General features: G+C 41.6%; 2 protein-coding genes across 4 annotated transcripts; both read left to right on the forward strand.

Annotated features, from left to right (window-relative positions):
• The first annotated feature begins 2,805 nt into the window (after positions 1 to 2,805).
• Positions 2,806 to 9,991, forward strand: LOC116040226 (NLR family CARD domain-containing protein 3-like). 3 transcript variants are annotated; one of them, XM_031285516.2, is made up of 7 exons: positions 2,806 to 4,807; positions 4,906 to 5,079; positions 6,904 to 7,077; positions 8,152 to 8,325; positions 8,436 to 8,609; positions 8,834 to 8,880; positions 9,223 to 9,991. In XM_031285516.2, exons 1-7 carry the CDS (start codon positions 3,123 to 3,125, stop codon positions 9,759 to 9,761), a joined length of 2,967 nt encoding a protein of 988 aa, XP_031141376.2. In that variant the 5' UTR covers positions 2,806 to 3,122; the 3' UTR covers positions 9,762 to 9,991. The 3 variants fall into 3 exon arrangements, with proteins under 3 accessions (XP_031141376.2, XP_035859297.1, XP_031141377.1); XM_036003404.1 differs by lacking the exon at positions 4,906 to 5,079 and having other exon boundaries at positions 2,810 to 4,807; XM_031285517.2 differs by lacking the exons at positions 8,152 to 8,325; positions 8,436 to 8,609; positions 8,834 to 8,880; positions 9,223 to 9,991 and adding an exon at positions 7,337 to 7,800 and having other exon boundaries at positions 2,886 to 4,807.
• Positions 9,992 to 11,572: 1,581 nt separating this feature from the next.
• On the forward strand, positions 11,573 to 13,322 carry LOC116040191. Its single transcript, XM_031285458.1, has 2 exons — positions 11,573 to 11,596; positions 12,312 to 13,322. Exons 1-2 carry the CDS (start codon positions 11,573 to 11,575, stop codon positions 13,320 to 13,322), a joined length of 1,035 nt encoding a protein of 344 aa, XP_031141318.1.
• Positions 13,323 to 13,705: the final 383 nt, after the last annotated feature.

Here is a 13,705-nt window from a genome sequence, read left to right on the forward strand (position 1 = left end):
TGTGTCCCTATCAGCTAGGCTTACCATGGTGGCCATCTCCACAAGAGAGACTCGAGGAGAAGCCTCCATCTTTTCCATGAGCCCCTTTTCTAGCTCCTCTGAGGAAGTGACCTCAATAGAAGCCTCCTTCTTCTCCAGAAGTCCCTCTTCCAACTGAAGGTGAGCCTGGCTGGATGCACCAGTCTGCTCTTCATGGTCTAAATTCTGGACAACAGAGTCCTGATCCAGGGTTTTCTCTTTCCTGTATGTGTCCTCTGTCGCATTATTCAGCATATTGTCCACCTCTTCAATCAGAGAGACTCGTGGAAAAGCCTTCCTCTCCTCCATAAGTCCCTCTTCTGGCTGAATGTGAGCCTGACTGGATACACCAATCTCCACTTCATGGTCCATATCCTGGATGACAGAGTCCTGAACCAGGGTTCCCTCTTTCCTGTATGTGTCCTCCGTCACATCATATAGGAAAGTGTCTACCTCTTCATCCAGAGATACTCATGGAGAAGCCTCCCTATCCTCCACAAATTCTTTTTCCAGTTCCTCTGAGGAAGAGACCTCTGAAGAAGCCTCCCTCTTCTCCAGAAGTCCTTCTTCCAGCTGAAGGTGAGCCTGGCTGGATGCATCAGTCTGCAATTCATGTTCCTTATCCTGGATGACAGAGTCCTAAACCAGGGTTCCCTCTTTTCTGTATGTGTCTTCTGTCAAATCATTTGGCATAGTGTCTAGCTCTTCATCCAGAGAGACTTATGGAGAAGCCTCCCTATCCTCCACAAATTCTTTTTCCAGTTCCTCTGAGGAAGAGACCTCTGAAGAAGCCTCCCTCTTCTCCAGAAGTCCTTCTTCCAGCTGAAGGTGAGCCTGGCTGGATGCATCAGTCTGCAATTCATGTTCCTTATCCTGGATGACAGAGTCCTAAACCAGGGTTCCCTCTTTTCTGTATGTGTCTTCTGTCAAATCATTTGGCATAGTGTCTAGCTCTTCATCCAGAGAGACTTGTGGAGAAGCCTCCCCCTCCTCCGTAAGTCCCTTTTCCAGCTCCTCTGAGGAAGTGACCTCTAGAGAAGCCTCCCTCTTCTCCAGAAGTTCCTCTTCCAGATGATGGTGAGCCTGGCTGGATGCATCAGTCTGCACTTCATAGTCCATGTCCTGGATGGCAGAGATGACGCCATCCGTGGCATGGTAGTAGCTTTCATCAGTCTATCAGCTTGAAGGACTTGGAGCACTTGTCAAACCTGTTATAGATGGCTTCAACCATAGATAGGACTTCTTCGGTGCAGACACAGAGCAGAAGAGTTTTAGAAACTCTTCCAAACTGAGAGAGGCAGGGAACTGCTGAGTTAGTCAGGAGTTTACCAATCTTAGCACTGGCAGCTTCACTCTTCATTACCTGCTCTGGTTCTTCCAGGAGGAACTTGAGAGCAGTGTCCACCACCTCTGGTACCAGGGCCGCAGAACCACAAGAACTCTGCTGGTTTAGCGTCCTCTGCAGCGAGCAGACAGCTGGCAATCTGAATGCCACCAAAGATTTTCAGCAGCTTGCTGTGAAGGGCTGGAAGGAAGGTTTGTACGTCCCTCTCTGCTTCTGGGTGGATGACTGAAACAAACATCTGAAGGCCCTCCAGTGTGACCTTCCTGTTGAACAGCTGGGAAAGATGCTTTTCTTTGTCCAGCTCTTCCAGCAGCTCTTGTTCCATCTGACTGAGACAGAAGTGTCTCGCTGTGGTCCAGGCCTGTCAACACCACTCTTTGGTTAGTCTCAACAAGATTGTAGCTGACTCATTTTAAACTATTTAACATTTGAATATTGCTGTAAAGTCTGAAGATCCACTAAATTTTACTCACCAGTTTAGCCATGAACAGATGATCAATCCCACCTCAATTATTTCCCGAAACCTGTAAACCTAGAAAGACTGTGGTAACTCTACAACTTGAACACATTCAGAAAATAGCTCTAATGTAGTTTTCACATCAATCATCAGTTTGACTCACTCTTCCAGGAAGCTTCTTCCTGTCAGCAGCCAGGTCTTCATATCTCTGACAGATAAATAATCAGGAAGTTGATATAAATAAATCTTAAATAAATAATGAATGAAACTAACATTCTCTGTACCAATTAAAAACTCTAATTACTTAAAGTTTTGGTGAGTTGAGTAGTTTACTTGAACAAAGTTCAAATACTCACATGCGAAGGTATCAAAATCACTAGGCAGAGCTCTAAGTCAAGGGTAGAGCAAAAGGTCTAAACTAACACTAGGAAACACACACTAGAAATCAGGCTGGAACGATGGCACAAAGGACAAGATGATCTGGCGACTGACAGGAAATAGGTTGAGTATTTATACACCGGGGCCGGGTAGACAATTAGACATAAGTGAAACACATTAGGGGACAGGTGTAATCACACATGATGGGAAAGCAAACAAATACCGTAAGTAAAAGGATCTGGAATGAGACAAGACAGTAAGTAACAAAAAAAAAACAGGAAGTGCCAAAATATAACTGAAAAAGACGAGAAACAAAAACATGACCTTAAGAGGATGAGCTATAGATGACACAGTGTATCTGTCAATGACGGAAAATATTTGGTTTACAAATTACTGATTTAAAATACTATTAATTCATTCATTCATTTGGCATATTTCCAACAGACATTTCGAAAGTTGATAATGTCATCTGCCAGACAACTACACATGCTACCGGCAAAAACCTGGTATATGACGGCTAACGTAAACCATGGATGCGACTGTAAAATTATGTATAGTTTTGAGTGAAATTACTTGTTTTGCTATCAGAATTTAAACAATTAGGTCAGATAACATTTGGAAAGCCTAGAAGAGCTGTCCGATTCAATTCCCCATTTAACAATTTATCAGTTGTTGCAGTTGAGGGATACTAAGTAACTTTCCAATATTTATGCTATTCAAGACCTAGTTCTAAAATGAGCTGAATAGATTTAATGACTCACATTCACTGTAACAACCCCTCATTGATTTAATTGTTTTATTCCTTCAGAGACTCTTGACTCTTCTTCAAAGTGCCAGCGAAAACTCAAATCCAACCTACAAAAAAGGTTCTACTGTGTGTTTGAGGGGATTGCTAAAGCAGGAAACTCAACAATTCTGAATCAGATGTACATACAACTCTACATCAGAAAGGGAGGGACTACAGAGGTCAATGCTGAACATGAGGCCAGACAAATTGAAACAGCATCTTGGAAACCAGACAGACCAGAAACAACAATCAGACAAGAAGACATCTTTAAAACCTCAACTGGAAGGGATGAACCAATCAGGACAGTGATGACAACGGGAGTGGCTGGCATTGGGAAAACAGTCTTAACACAGAAGTTCACTCTGGACTGGGCTGAAGACAAAGCCAATCAGGACATCCAGTTCACATTTCCATTCACTTTCAAAGAGCTGAATGTGCTGAAAGAGAAAAAGTACAGCTTGGTGGAACTTGTTCATCACTTCTTTAGTATTGCAAAAGAAGCAGGAATCTGCAGGCTTGACGAGTTCCAGGTTTTGTTCATCTTTGACGGTTTGGATGAGTGTAGACTTCCTCTGGACTTCCACAACACTGAGATCCTGACTGATGCTACAGAGTCCACCTCAGTGGGTGTGCTGCTGACAAACCTCATCAGGGGGAAACTGCTTCCTTCTGCTCGCCTCTGGATAACCACACGACCTGCAGCAGCCAATCAGATCCCTCCTGAGTATGTTGACATAGTGACCGAGGTCAGAGGGTTTGCTGACCCACAGAAGGAGGAGTACTTCAGGAAGAGATTCAGAGATGAGGAGCAGGCCAGCAGAATTATCTCCCACGTCAAGACATCACGAAGCCTCCACATCATGTGTCACATCCCAGTCTTCTGCTGGATCACTGCTACAGTTCTGGAGGACGTGTTGAAGACCAGAGAGGGAGGAGAGCTGCCCAAGACCCTGACTGAGATGTACATCCACTTCCTGGTGGTTCAGTCCAAACTGAAGAACGTCAAGTACGATGGAGGAGCTGAGATGGATCAACACTGGAGTCCAGAGAGCAGGAAGATGATTGAGTCTCTGGGAAAACTGGCTTTTGAGCAGCTGCAGAAAGGCAACCTGATCTTCTATGAATCAGACCTGGCAGAGTGTGGCATTGATATCAGAGCAGCCTCAGTATACTCAGGAGTCTTCACACAGATCTTTAAAGAGGAGAGAGGACTGTACCAGGACAAGGTGTTCTGCTTTGTCCATCTGAGTGTTCAGGAGTTTCTGGCAGCTCTTCATGTCCATCTGACATTCACCAACTCTGGTGTCAATCTGCTGCCAAAAGCGAAATGGTGGTCTAATCCATTTAAAGACAGATTTACACCGACACATCTCTACCAGAGTGCCGTGGACAAGGCCTTACAGAGTCCAAATGGACACCTGGACTTGTTCCTCCGCTTCCTCCTGGGTCTTTCACTGGAGACCAATCAGACTCTCCTACGAGGTCTGATGACACAAAAAGGAAGTACCTCACAGACAAATCAGGAAACAGTCCAATACATCAAGAAGAAGATCAATGAGAAACTGTCTCCAGAGAGAAGCATTAATCTGTTTCACTGTCTGAATGAACTGAATGATCATTCTCTGGTGGAGGAGATCCAACAGTACCTCAGATCAGGAAGTCTCTCCCCATATAAACTGTCTCCTGCTCAGTGGTCAGCTCTGGTCTTCATCTTACTGTCATCAGAAAAAGATTTGGACGTGTTTGACCTGAATCAATACTCTGCTTCAGAGGAGGCTCTTCTGAGGCTGCTACCTGTGGTCAAAGCCTCCAACAAAGCTCTGTAGGTGGATATAAGTATATGAACAATTTCAAATACTTCTAATTTCATACACAACAAATAAAATATTTTTTTTGTGTTTGTTGCTAATCCTTCCCCAGGTTAACTAGCTGTAACATATCAGAGAGAAGCTGTGAAGCTCTGTCCTCAGTTCTCAGCTCCCAGTCATCTAGCCTGAGAGAGCTGGACCTGAGTAACAATGACCTGCAGGATTCAGGAGTGAAGCTGCTGTCTGCTGGACTGGAGAATCAACTCTGTACACTTGAAACTCTCAGGTCAGTATTAAGTTGATTGTAAAGTTCACAGTGGGTTTGAAGAGTTTCATAAAATTGGACATGAAAAATCTTTTAATTTTAAACAATGTCTTCTCAAATCAGATTTACTTTTAAGACCAGTGGTTTCTGTTTTTGACATCTCTGTTAAGGCCGACTGACCAACACAAACATCCTAAGACAAACACAAAGAATCTAATCATAAGGTGCGGGAATCACCAGAGTTCCTACAAAACAACTTCCAACTTCAAATCATGTAAACTCAACTGCACCATCTAGTGGACTCAAACAGCAATTAATACTATTATTCTAGTACAAAAAAGTTCAATTCTCAGGAGCAATTTATATAATAAAAGATTGATACTTGGCGTTTGCATATCTAGACTAGCCTGACAAGCCAGACCCACATCAAGATGTTGGATCTGGGAATTCACCATTGGCAGGGCTCAATTCGAGGGGCGGGATAAACGGTTGTCTTTCAAATTCCCTCAGCACTCATAGCCAACCAGAGCAACGCTAGTTGATAGATTCAACTTTTGCCGTATCCCTTCGGCAAAACTTAAAACACATCTTCCTTTTTTAAGAATGACTTCAGTGCTTAACTCCAAGTCTTCCAGAGTCACGGCCAAAGCCGATTCGAAATACTGCTGTTCGCCAGCAGCAGCAGCCATCTTCCTTTTTTTCAAGTAGCAGGGAATTCACACGGAACCGTCGCAACTCTGCTGTCCTTATGTTAAGCCCGCCCACCGACTCTATACACGATGTGATTGGCCTGACCAGAATTTGTTTTTTCCAGCTGGCAAGCCAACGGAGAGTTGCTAGACTGACCCTGGCTGCAAATTACATTTGCTGCCGCTAGGGTGCCTCTAGATTTCTAGGCTCATCTAGACAATATTGCCACGAAAAATATCACGATATTATGCTGTTTAGATTTTTTCTTCTAACCGTACTAATCATTATGCAAAGAAAATAGAAAGGCTTGCATAATTGAAAACATGGCTTTTAAAGCTGTAGTAAGCAATGTTGTGCAAAGATTGTTGACATTTGAGCTCAACTGCCAAACAAATACAACCCCCCCTTCAGAATCTCTGCCCCCCAGATTCATGGACTTGCATTGCCATAGCGAAAACTCTCTGCTGACTAAACAATATATGGCAGAATCGATGTTAGCTAGGTTGTGGATTAGCAAACTCTTGCTTCTGCTGTAAAGCCAACAAGTTGGGAGCAGCCATTACAAACAATAGCAAACGGACGAGGTTAACTCTGGTTAACACTTGTCCATCAGGAAGACAGTAACCTCCTCTGTTTTCCTTGGAAATCTTTGAGGTTTCTCCAGCGTTGAAACCCCTTACTGATGTTAACAAGACTCTTCTTCTTTTCCATACATTTCCCCGTTTTATTTTACTTATAAGTATTTATTTGTTTTATTAATTTGCACTGTGACCGATGAGAAACAACTTTGTTATATGCAGGTAGTCAGTGAAATGACAAATAAAGTGAGTTGAATTGAATATACTACTTTTTTAATTTGTATTTCTTCAGTCCTTTTCCTCTATTGCTGTTTGTCAGTGATCTCTTTATCTTGATAACTCCTGGTCGGCGCCAGCACATTTACATGCCCCCAACAGCCAGGGCTGTGTAGGAACACAGTTTCACAGTCTGTAGTTTTTTTCAGCGCCCACAGAAAACAGAGAGCTACAGTAGGTGACCATGGGGAGAGATTCACTGAATTTGCCAAAAAGTGTATTGGATTAGCATTGCTTACTGCACCTTTAATAACATTAAATATTAAGAGTATTGTTGTCAAATGTGTACATGTCTTTTCAGGCTGACTGGCTGTAAACTGTCAGACGGGAGCTGTGAAGCTCTGTCCTCAGTTCTCAGCTCCCAGTCCACTAGTCTGAGAGAGTTAGACCTGAGTAACAACGACCTGCACGATTCAGGAGTGAAGCTGTTGTCTGCTGGCCTTCAGAGTCCATACTGTATATTGGAAAATCTCAGGTCAGTATTAAGCCAATTACACATGATCTATCTTAAAAATAGGGTGCAACAAAACACAGGTAAAATCAGATTAACTTTTATGACCAGTAGTTTCTATTACTTAGATCTCTGATAAGGATGACTGACCAACACAAACATGCACAGATAAACACATAAACGCTAATCATTATGCAAAGAAAATGAAAAGATTATATAATTGAAAACATGGCTCTCAATCACATTAACATGTTGTCAAATGTGTACATTTCTTTCTTTTCAGGTTAACTGGCTGTAACCTCTCAGAGAGCAGCTGTGCAGCTCTGTCCTCAGTTCTCAGCTCCCAGTCCTCTAGGCTGAGAGAGTTAGACCTGAGTAACAACGACCTGCATGATTCAGGAGTGAAGCTACTGTCTGCTGGACTTCAGAGTCCATACTGTACATTGAAAAATCTCAGGTCAGTATTAAGCCAATTATACATGATCTGTGGTAAAATTGCTTTGCGCTGGCTGTGCCATTGTTTTTCTATGGGGAGAGCCATGAAGACAAGAGTAACTGTTACTCTTGGCATGGTGCACCGCTCAAAATTGCCACTGAGCGCTGCATTCAAAGTTCAAATTATTTCAACTTTGACCTTGTTTCCCACTGACCTTTCAAGGCACAACCAAAACCAGAAGCAATGATGACGTATACCTGCGCTGCACTTTGCCTCTGTGCCTGCAATATGCTCTGCGCCCTTACCTCATGGTTTACCTCTTATCATGTGCAGGCGGCTTTAAGCTGATTTAAAGTGTCACAGTGGTTTTGTAGTTTTATCAAATCTCTTAAATCTATTAGACTTCATGACAGTGTGTAACAAAACACAGGCAAAAATCTGAATACCATTTAAGACCTTAAGACTTTTAAGGTCTCTATTATTTGTCTGTTATTTACATCTGTTACAGCTGACTAACCAACATAAACACAGCTGCTCAAATAAACACAAAGACGCTGTTCATTAGGCAGAGAAATTTGAAAAGATTACATAATTGAAAACATGCATTTCAATCACATTATATATTAAGAGCAATGTTGTAAAATGTGAACATTTCTTTCAAGGTTGAGTGGCTGTAACCTGTCAGAGAGAAGCTGTGAAGCTCTGTCCTCAGTTCTCAGCTCCCAGTCCTCTAGTCTGAGAGAGCTGGACCTGAGTAACAATGCCCTGCAGGATTCAGGAGGGAAACTGATGTCTGCTGGACTTGAGAGTGCACACTGTACACTGGAATCTCTCAGGTCAGTATTAAGCTGATTGTTAAACAGTTGATTTTCAAAGTCTTGCTCATCCTCCTTTAGCTTCATATTAAAGAAGATGGTCAACATCTGTAAAATTGTCTTTATTCCAGTCTGTCAGGCTGTTTGATCACAGGGGAATGCTGTGCTTCTCTGGCCTCAGCTCTGAGCTCCAACCCCTCCCATCTGAGAGGGCTGGACCTGAGCTACAATCATCCAGGAGAGACTGCCATGAAGCTGCTGTCTGCTAGACTGGAGGATCCACACTGGAGACTGGACACTCTCAGGTATGGACAGACAACAATAGCTCATACACTGCAGGTGCCTTTAATTTCTCTAATGTCATGTCTTTCTGCTCTGGCCCAATATCATTAAGGACTTCTTATTGCTGCTAATTCCTATCGTTAGCCTGTTTCTCCATCACTCTGGCAATAGATGGAAGACTACTTCCTGTTGAACAGCAGTTATGACTCATTTTGGATAAAAATTCATTCTATGTTTCTGTCTTCAGGGTGGATCATTGTGGAGAGCAAAGGTTAAAACCTGGCCTGAAGAAGTGTAAGTTTGGATTAAATTTGACTAATGAAGGCTAACCAACACACAGTCTGTTTCTCTTTAAATACAAAGCTGGGTAACACTTTATTTGAAGGGTTGTGCACAGGTCTGACATGACACATGAAGGAGTCTTTGTGAATGTTGTGTCATTTGGTAAATTGTGATATTTTTAATGCAACGTTGGCATTGTTTGAGATGTTTGTGTTATAACAACTTGACATTAAAACATTACTGACATGTGCCATTACACTTTATAGAAATGAACATCAGCACACAAACATGTAATAAACCCTTCCAAGTGTCTGATGGTAAACTGCTGCTGTGGTGTGTTTCTCTCTCCATCAGATTTCTGTGAACTCACAGTGGACACAAACACAGTGAACAGAAACCTGTCTGTAAACAACAGGAAGGTGACATATGTGGAGGAGGAGCAGCCATATCCAGTTCACCAAGAAAGGTTTGACTTTTGGAAACAGCTGCTGTGTAGAGACGATCTGACTGGTCGCTGTTACTGGGAGGTCGAGTGGAGAGGTAGAGTTCGCGTAGCAGTGAGTTACAGAAGAGTCACCAAGAGAGGACCCAGTGTTGACTGTATGTTTGGAGTAAATAATCGGTCCTGGAGTCTGAATTGCTCTGATGATGGTTACTCTGTCTGTCACAATAACAGAGAAAAAGTCCTTCCTTCCTCCTCTTCTGTCTCTGTTTCTAACAGAGTAGCAGTGTATGTGGACTGTCCCGCTGGCACTCTGTCCTTCTACACAGTCTCCTCTGACCAACTGATCCACCTCCACACCTTCAACACCACATTCACTGAACCTCTTTATCCAGGGTTTGGGTTCATGTTGAAGTCATATGGTTCCTCAGTGTCTCTTTGTTCTCCGTAGGAGGTAGACAACTACCAGTCCTGTGGTTTAAATGTTGGTGGTGGACATAGAAAAAGGTTGTTGTCGAACTCAAAAACTTGCGAAAATCTTTTAAACTGACCTGTATTTAGATCATTTACTTAAGTAAAAGTACTAATACCACAGTGTTAAAATAATCTATTACAATTAAAAGTCCTGCATTGAAATTGTAACTTAAGTATAACTATGTAAGGAATCATGAAAATGCACTTAATGTACATTGTAGAAAGTGTAAAGGATCCAAACAGTTGTGTGTTTAATGGTCTAATCATTTCAGCTGGACTTGTAGGTCGTTATATTGTTGGCTAGTTTCATTTAAATTAAAACAGTGTATTTTATAAACTACATACATGTGCTTTGTGTGCAAAAATGTTACGGTAATTTGTAAAGTAACTAGTAACTAAAGCTGTCAGATAATGTAGTGTAAAGTAAAAAGTACAAAATCTCTCGCTGAAATGTAGCGGAGGGTTAGGGTTAGACTCAAATAAAGTACAAGTACCTCAAACAAGGGCGTCGCCAGGAACTTTGGGCCCCATGACAAAAAATCTAATTGGGCCCCCTCTGCGCAGCTGTTGTCACCACATCTCTAGGACCTAACTGTCCCATCAAAAGCTTTACATAACTCTAATTAAAGGCTTGCAACTGTCTTGCTTCTTGTAGTTCAATACTAGTACTAGCACAATATTTACTGCTGGTGATTTGTACATGCATGCAAGTCTAGTATGCAGTTCACTATTTGATGCAAGATTAAAAGCAACAATAAAAAACGTGCTGAAGGCCATCTTTTACAGTCTCAATGTATTTTTATTGTAAAATTTGATAAAATGGAAAATTCTCTTAACAAAATTATTATTATTAATATTATTATTAATATTATAATTATTAATGAAAGACGGAGAAATCCCCACAGACTCCCTGCTATGATGCTAACTGGCATGTCATTGAACACAATGTTGCTCACCTTCTTCACTGGGACAGGGAGGGGCACAGTTAGGGGAGACTGGGGTGCTGCTGACTCATCTGTTGTTAAGTCTGCTAAAAGGGGCGGGGACAATGATTTAATATGAATATCTTGCTAAACGTTTCCCTGCACTGATTAAATGGTGATTAAATGTAGGCTAACACTAGTCTGTAGCTAGCTAGCTTATTTCACTATGGACATTAAGCCAACAGGTTAATACCACTCACAGACTATAGGCTACCACCTTTCTTGGTGAAAAACTGGGTTATAGTTTGACACCCTTTCCTTTGTCTTTCCTCTCTCGCTTTTCTCTCTTTCCTTTTTTGAAAACCAGATTTTGATTTAACGTTACTTGGTAACATCATGGTCACTGTAGCTAGTTCTGGCACATCTACTGACTGCTACTAAACACCATCAGAGTGTGCTAAGGCAGGACCAAACCATTTCATGCAGATACAGGGGGGTGGTCGGTCAATATGGATGTTTACTTTTTGGTCAATGGGGATATTTAACTTTTACTGCCAAAAACAAGTACAAACAAATAGATCATTAATTGTATTATTATATTTGAAACATATACACTGAATGATGATGGTTTAATCATTTTATATTAGTTTTTACCTATTTGTTGGGGCCCCTGTCAGTCATGGGCCCTTGGAATTGTCCTAACTTTTCCCCCCTATTCACCTTATTTTTAACGGAAATACGGACGCAGCCAGATGACGGATTTTTGTGCGAGACTTCCGGTCAAGCACTTCCGCTCACTAGCTAGCTAAACTCACTTTTCACCGTAGCGGTTAATCCTTCGTAACAACTAAGTTAAGAAATCGTTATGGCTTTGAGGAAGACCGGGATTGTTTGTGCAGTTAGAGGGTGTCATAATAACTGGTAAAAAAGAAAAATGTACTTGGAGCAGGAGTGTTTTAATCACCGAACGTGTACGAGAGCTGAATGTGGATGCGATGCGCCCTTCGACCTTTACCCGCCGCCGAAGAATGAGGAATCCCTTCGCCTGTGGTTAAAAGCTTTAAATTTGAAGAAACCACCGAAGCGACCGTATGTTTGTTCTTTTCATTTCGTGAACACAAGACCTACAGAAGACACCCCGATACCAGAAAAGTGGCTGGGCTACGAAGTCCCAATAAAAACTCCAAGGAGACGTGTGAGGAGGTTAGCAGACACAGGTAAGTTAACGGATGTTTAATTATAGAATATGGTGCAAACGTTCATTTATTTCAGTAATTAAACTTAAAAGGTGAAACTATTATATAGACTCATTACATGCATTATATAATATATTAGTTTCACCTATTAAGTATAATTACTGAAATAAATGAACTTTTGCACCATATTCTTATATTTCGAGTTTCACCTGTATGCTCTCAGATAAAGCCAACTGTCTTTTAAGTTTGTTCTCTCTGTATATTTATTGATATAGCTGTATTTTTTTCATCCCTGCTAGTCCGGGGCATTTGTAAAAATTGGAAGCAATGTAATGCAATATGATTATTTGAATGAGCACTAATACAGGTGTTGCTCTATTAGCTTGGTGTTAACATAGTTGTAAGTAGTCTAGGTATGCTTTATGTTGTTTGCTAAACTGGTTGTGGGCTTATGTGGTCTTGTGTTTGGCAGATGACAGCCACTGTGTTGAGGAAGCTGACCAGGCCGTTCCACAATCAGAGTCACCTACGCATAAAGATGCTGACACTCAGTGGGAGGTTCAGGCACTGATGGATCACACCTACATATTAGGACAAAAGAAGAATCATGTATGCGACAGAGAAACACAATGTGGTGGAGAAGAACCCCTTGCCCATGCCATCCTGAAGAATGACACTAGCTGTGTGTTGTACACAGGCCTTTCTCTCAGTGCCTTTTTTGATCATGTTAAATATCTGGAACAGTTCTATAAAGCAAACTTTAAGATGCACGTAATGGATCAAATATTGATGACCATGATGAAACTTAAGTTGAATCTACTCCAGGGTGATCTTGCAGAACGCTTTGCTGTGTCCCAGGGGTTGGTGAGCAGGATCCTCTCCTACTGGATAGACACAATGGAGGAGCACATGAGAATCTACATTCCTTGGCTGCCACGGGAGACAATCCGGAGCACAATGCCTCAGTGCTTCAGGGAGAAGTTCCCCAACACCACCTGCATCATTGACTGCACTGAGACCACCCTGCAGAAACCACACAACCTTGACTCCAGAGGCGAGTCATACAGCCATTATTATTCCAGCAATACTATAAAGTATTTAGTTGCTATTGCCCCGTGTGGGCTTGTTATGTTCATTTCTCCTGCTTATGGAGGCAGGTGTAGTGACAAGTTCATCACTCAGGAGTTTGGCTTCCTGGAGTATCTTCGTCCCGGCGATGAAATGATGGCAGACAGAGGCTTTACCATCAGAGATCTGCTGTTTGAGAGAAAGGTTAACCTTGTTCTACCAGCGTTCACTCATAAAGGAGGGCAGTTGTCTGATGAGGATGTAACTGCCACAAGGAGGATTGCAAATGTGCGCATACATGTGGAAAGAGTTATCAGGAGGCTCAAAGTGATCTCTATTCTGCACTGCTGATTAGTTTGTTGGATCTCAGGTTTTAAAAAAATAGTTATTGTGTTTGGCACCTTTTCAAGTATTGTATAATATCAACTTATTTTTAGACTATAAATGTTTACAGATAAAAAAAAAAACATTTAACTTGTGTCCAACTAAATTGTGTATTATTAAAATTTTCAATCTGTTTTTTCAATCGAGTTTTTCAATCTGTTTTTTCAATCGAGTGGATGTTGCCCTAACCACATGTAAATAACTAAAGAAGTGTATTTTATGTACATAAACTGGCAAAAAGATACAGTATTTCACTAATGGAATTTATTAACTCATGTCATTTGTTTACATTGAATGTAATTACAATTATTCACTGTAAAAATGGCAGAGGTGTCAATTCCAGGTTCAGA

This window comes from Sander lucioperca, chromosome 7, assembly GCF_008315115.2.
Source record: "Sander lucioperca isolate FBNREF2018 chromosome 7, SLUC_FBN_1.2, whole genome shotgun sequence".
In the NCBI taxonomy this organism is placed as follows: domain Eukaryota; kingdom Metazoa; phylum Chordata; class Actinopteri; order Perciformes; family Percidae; genus Sander; species Sander lucioperca.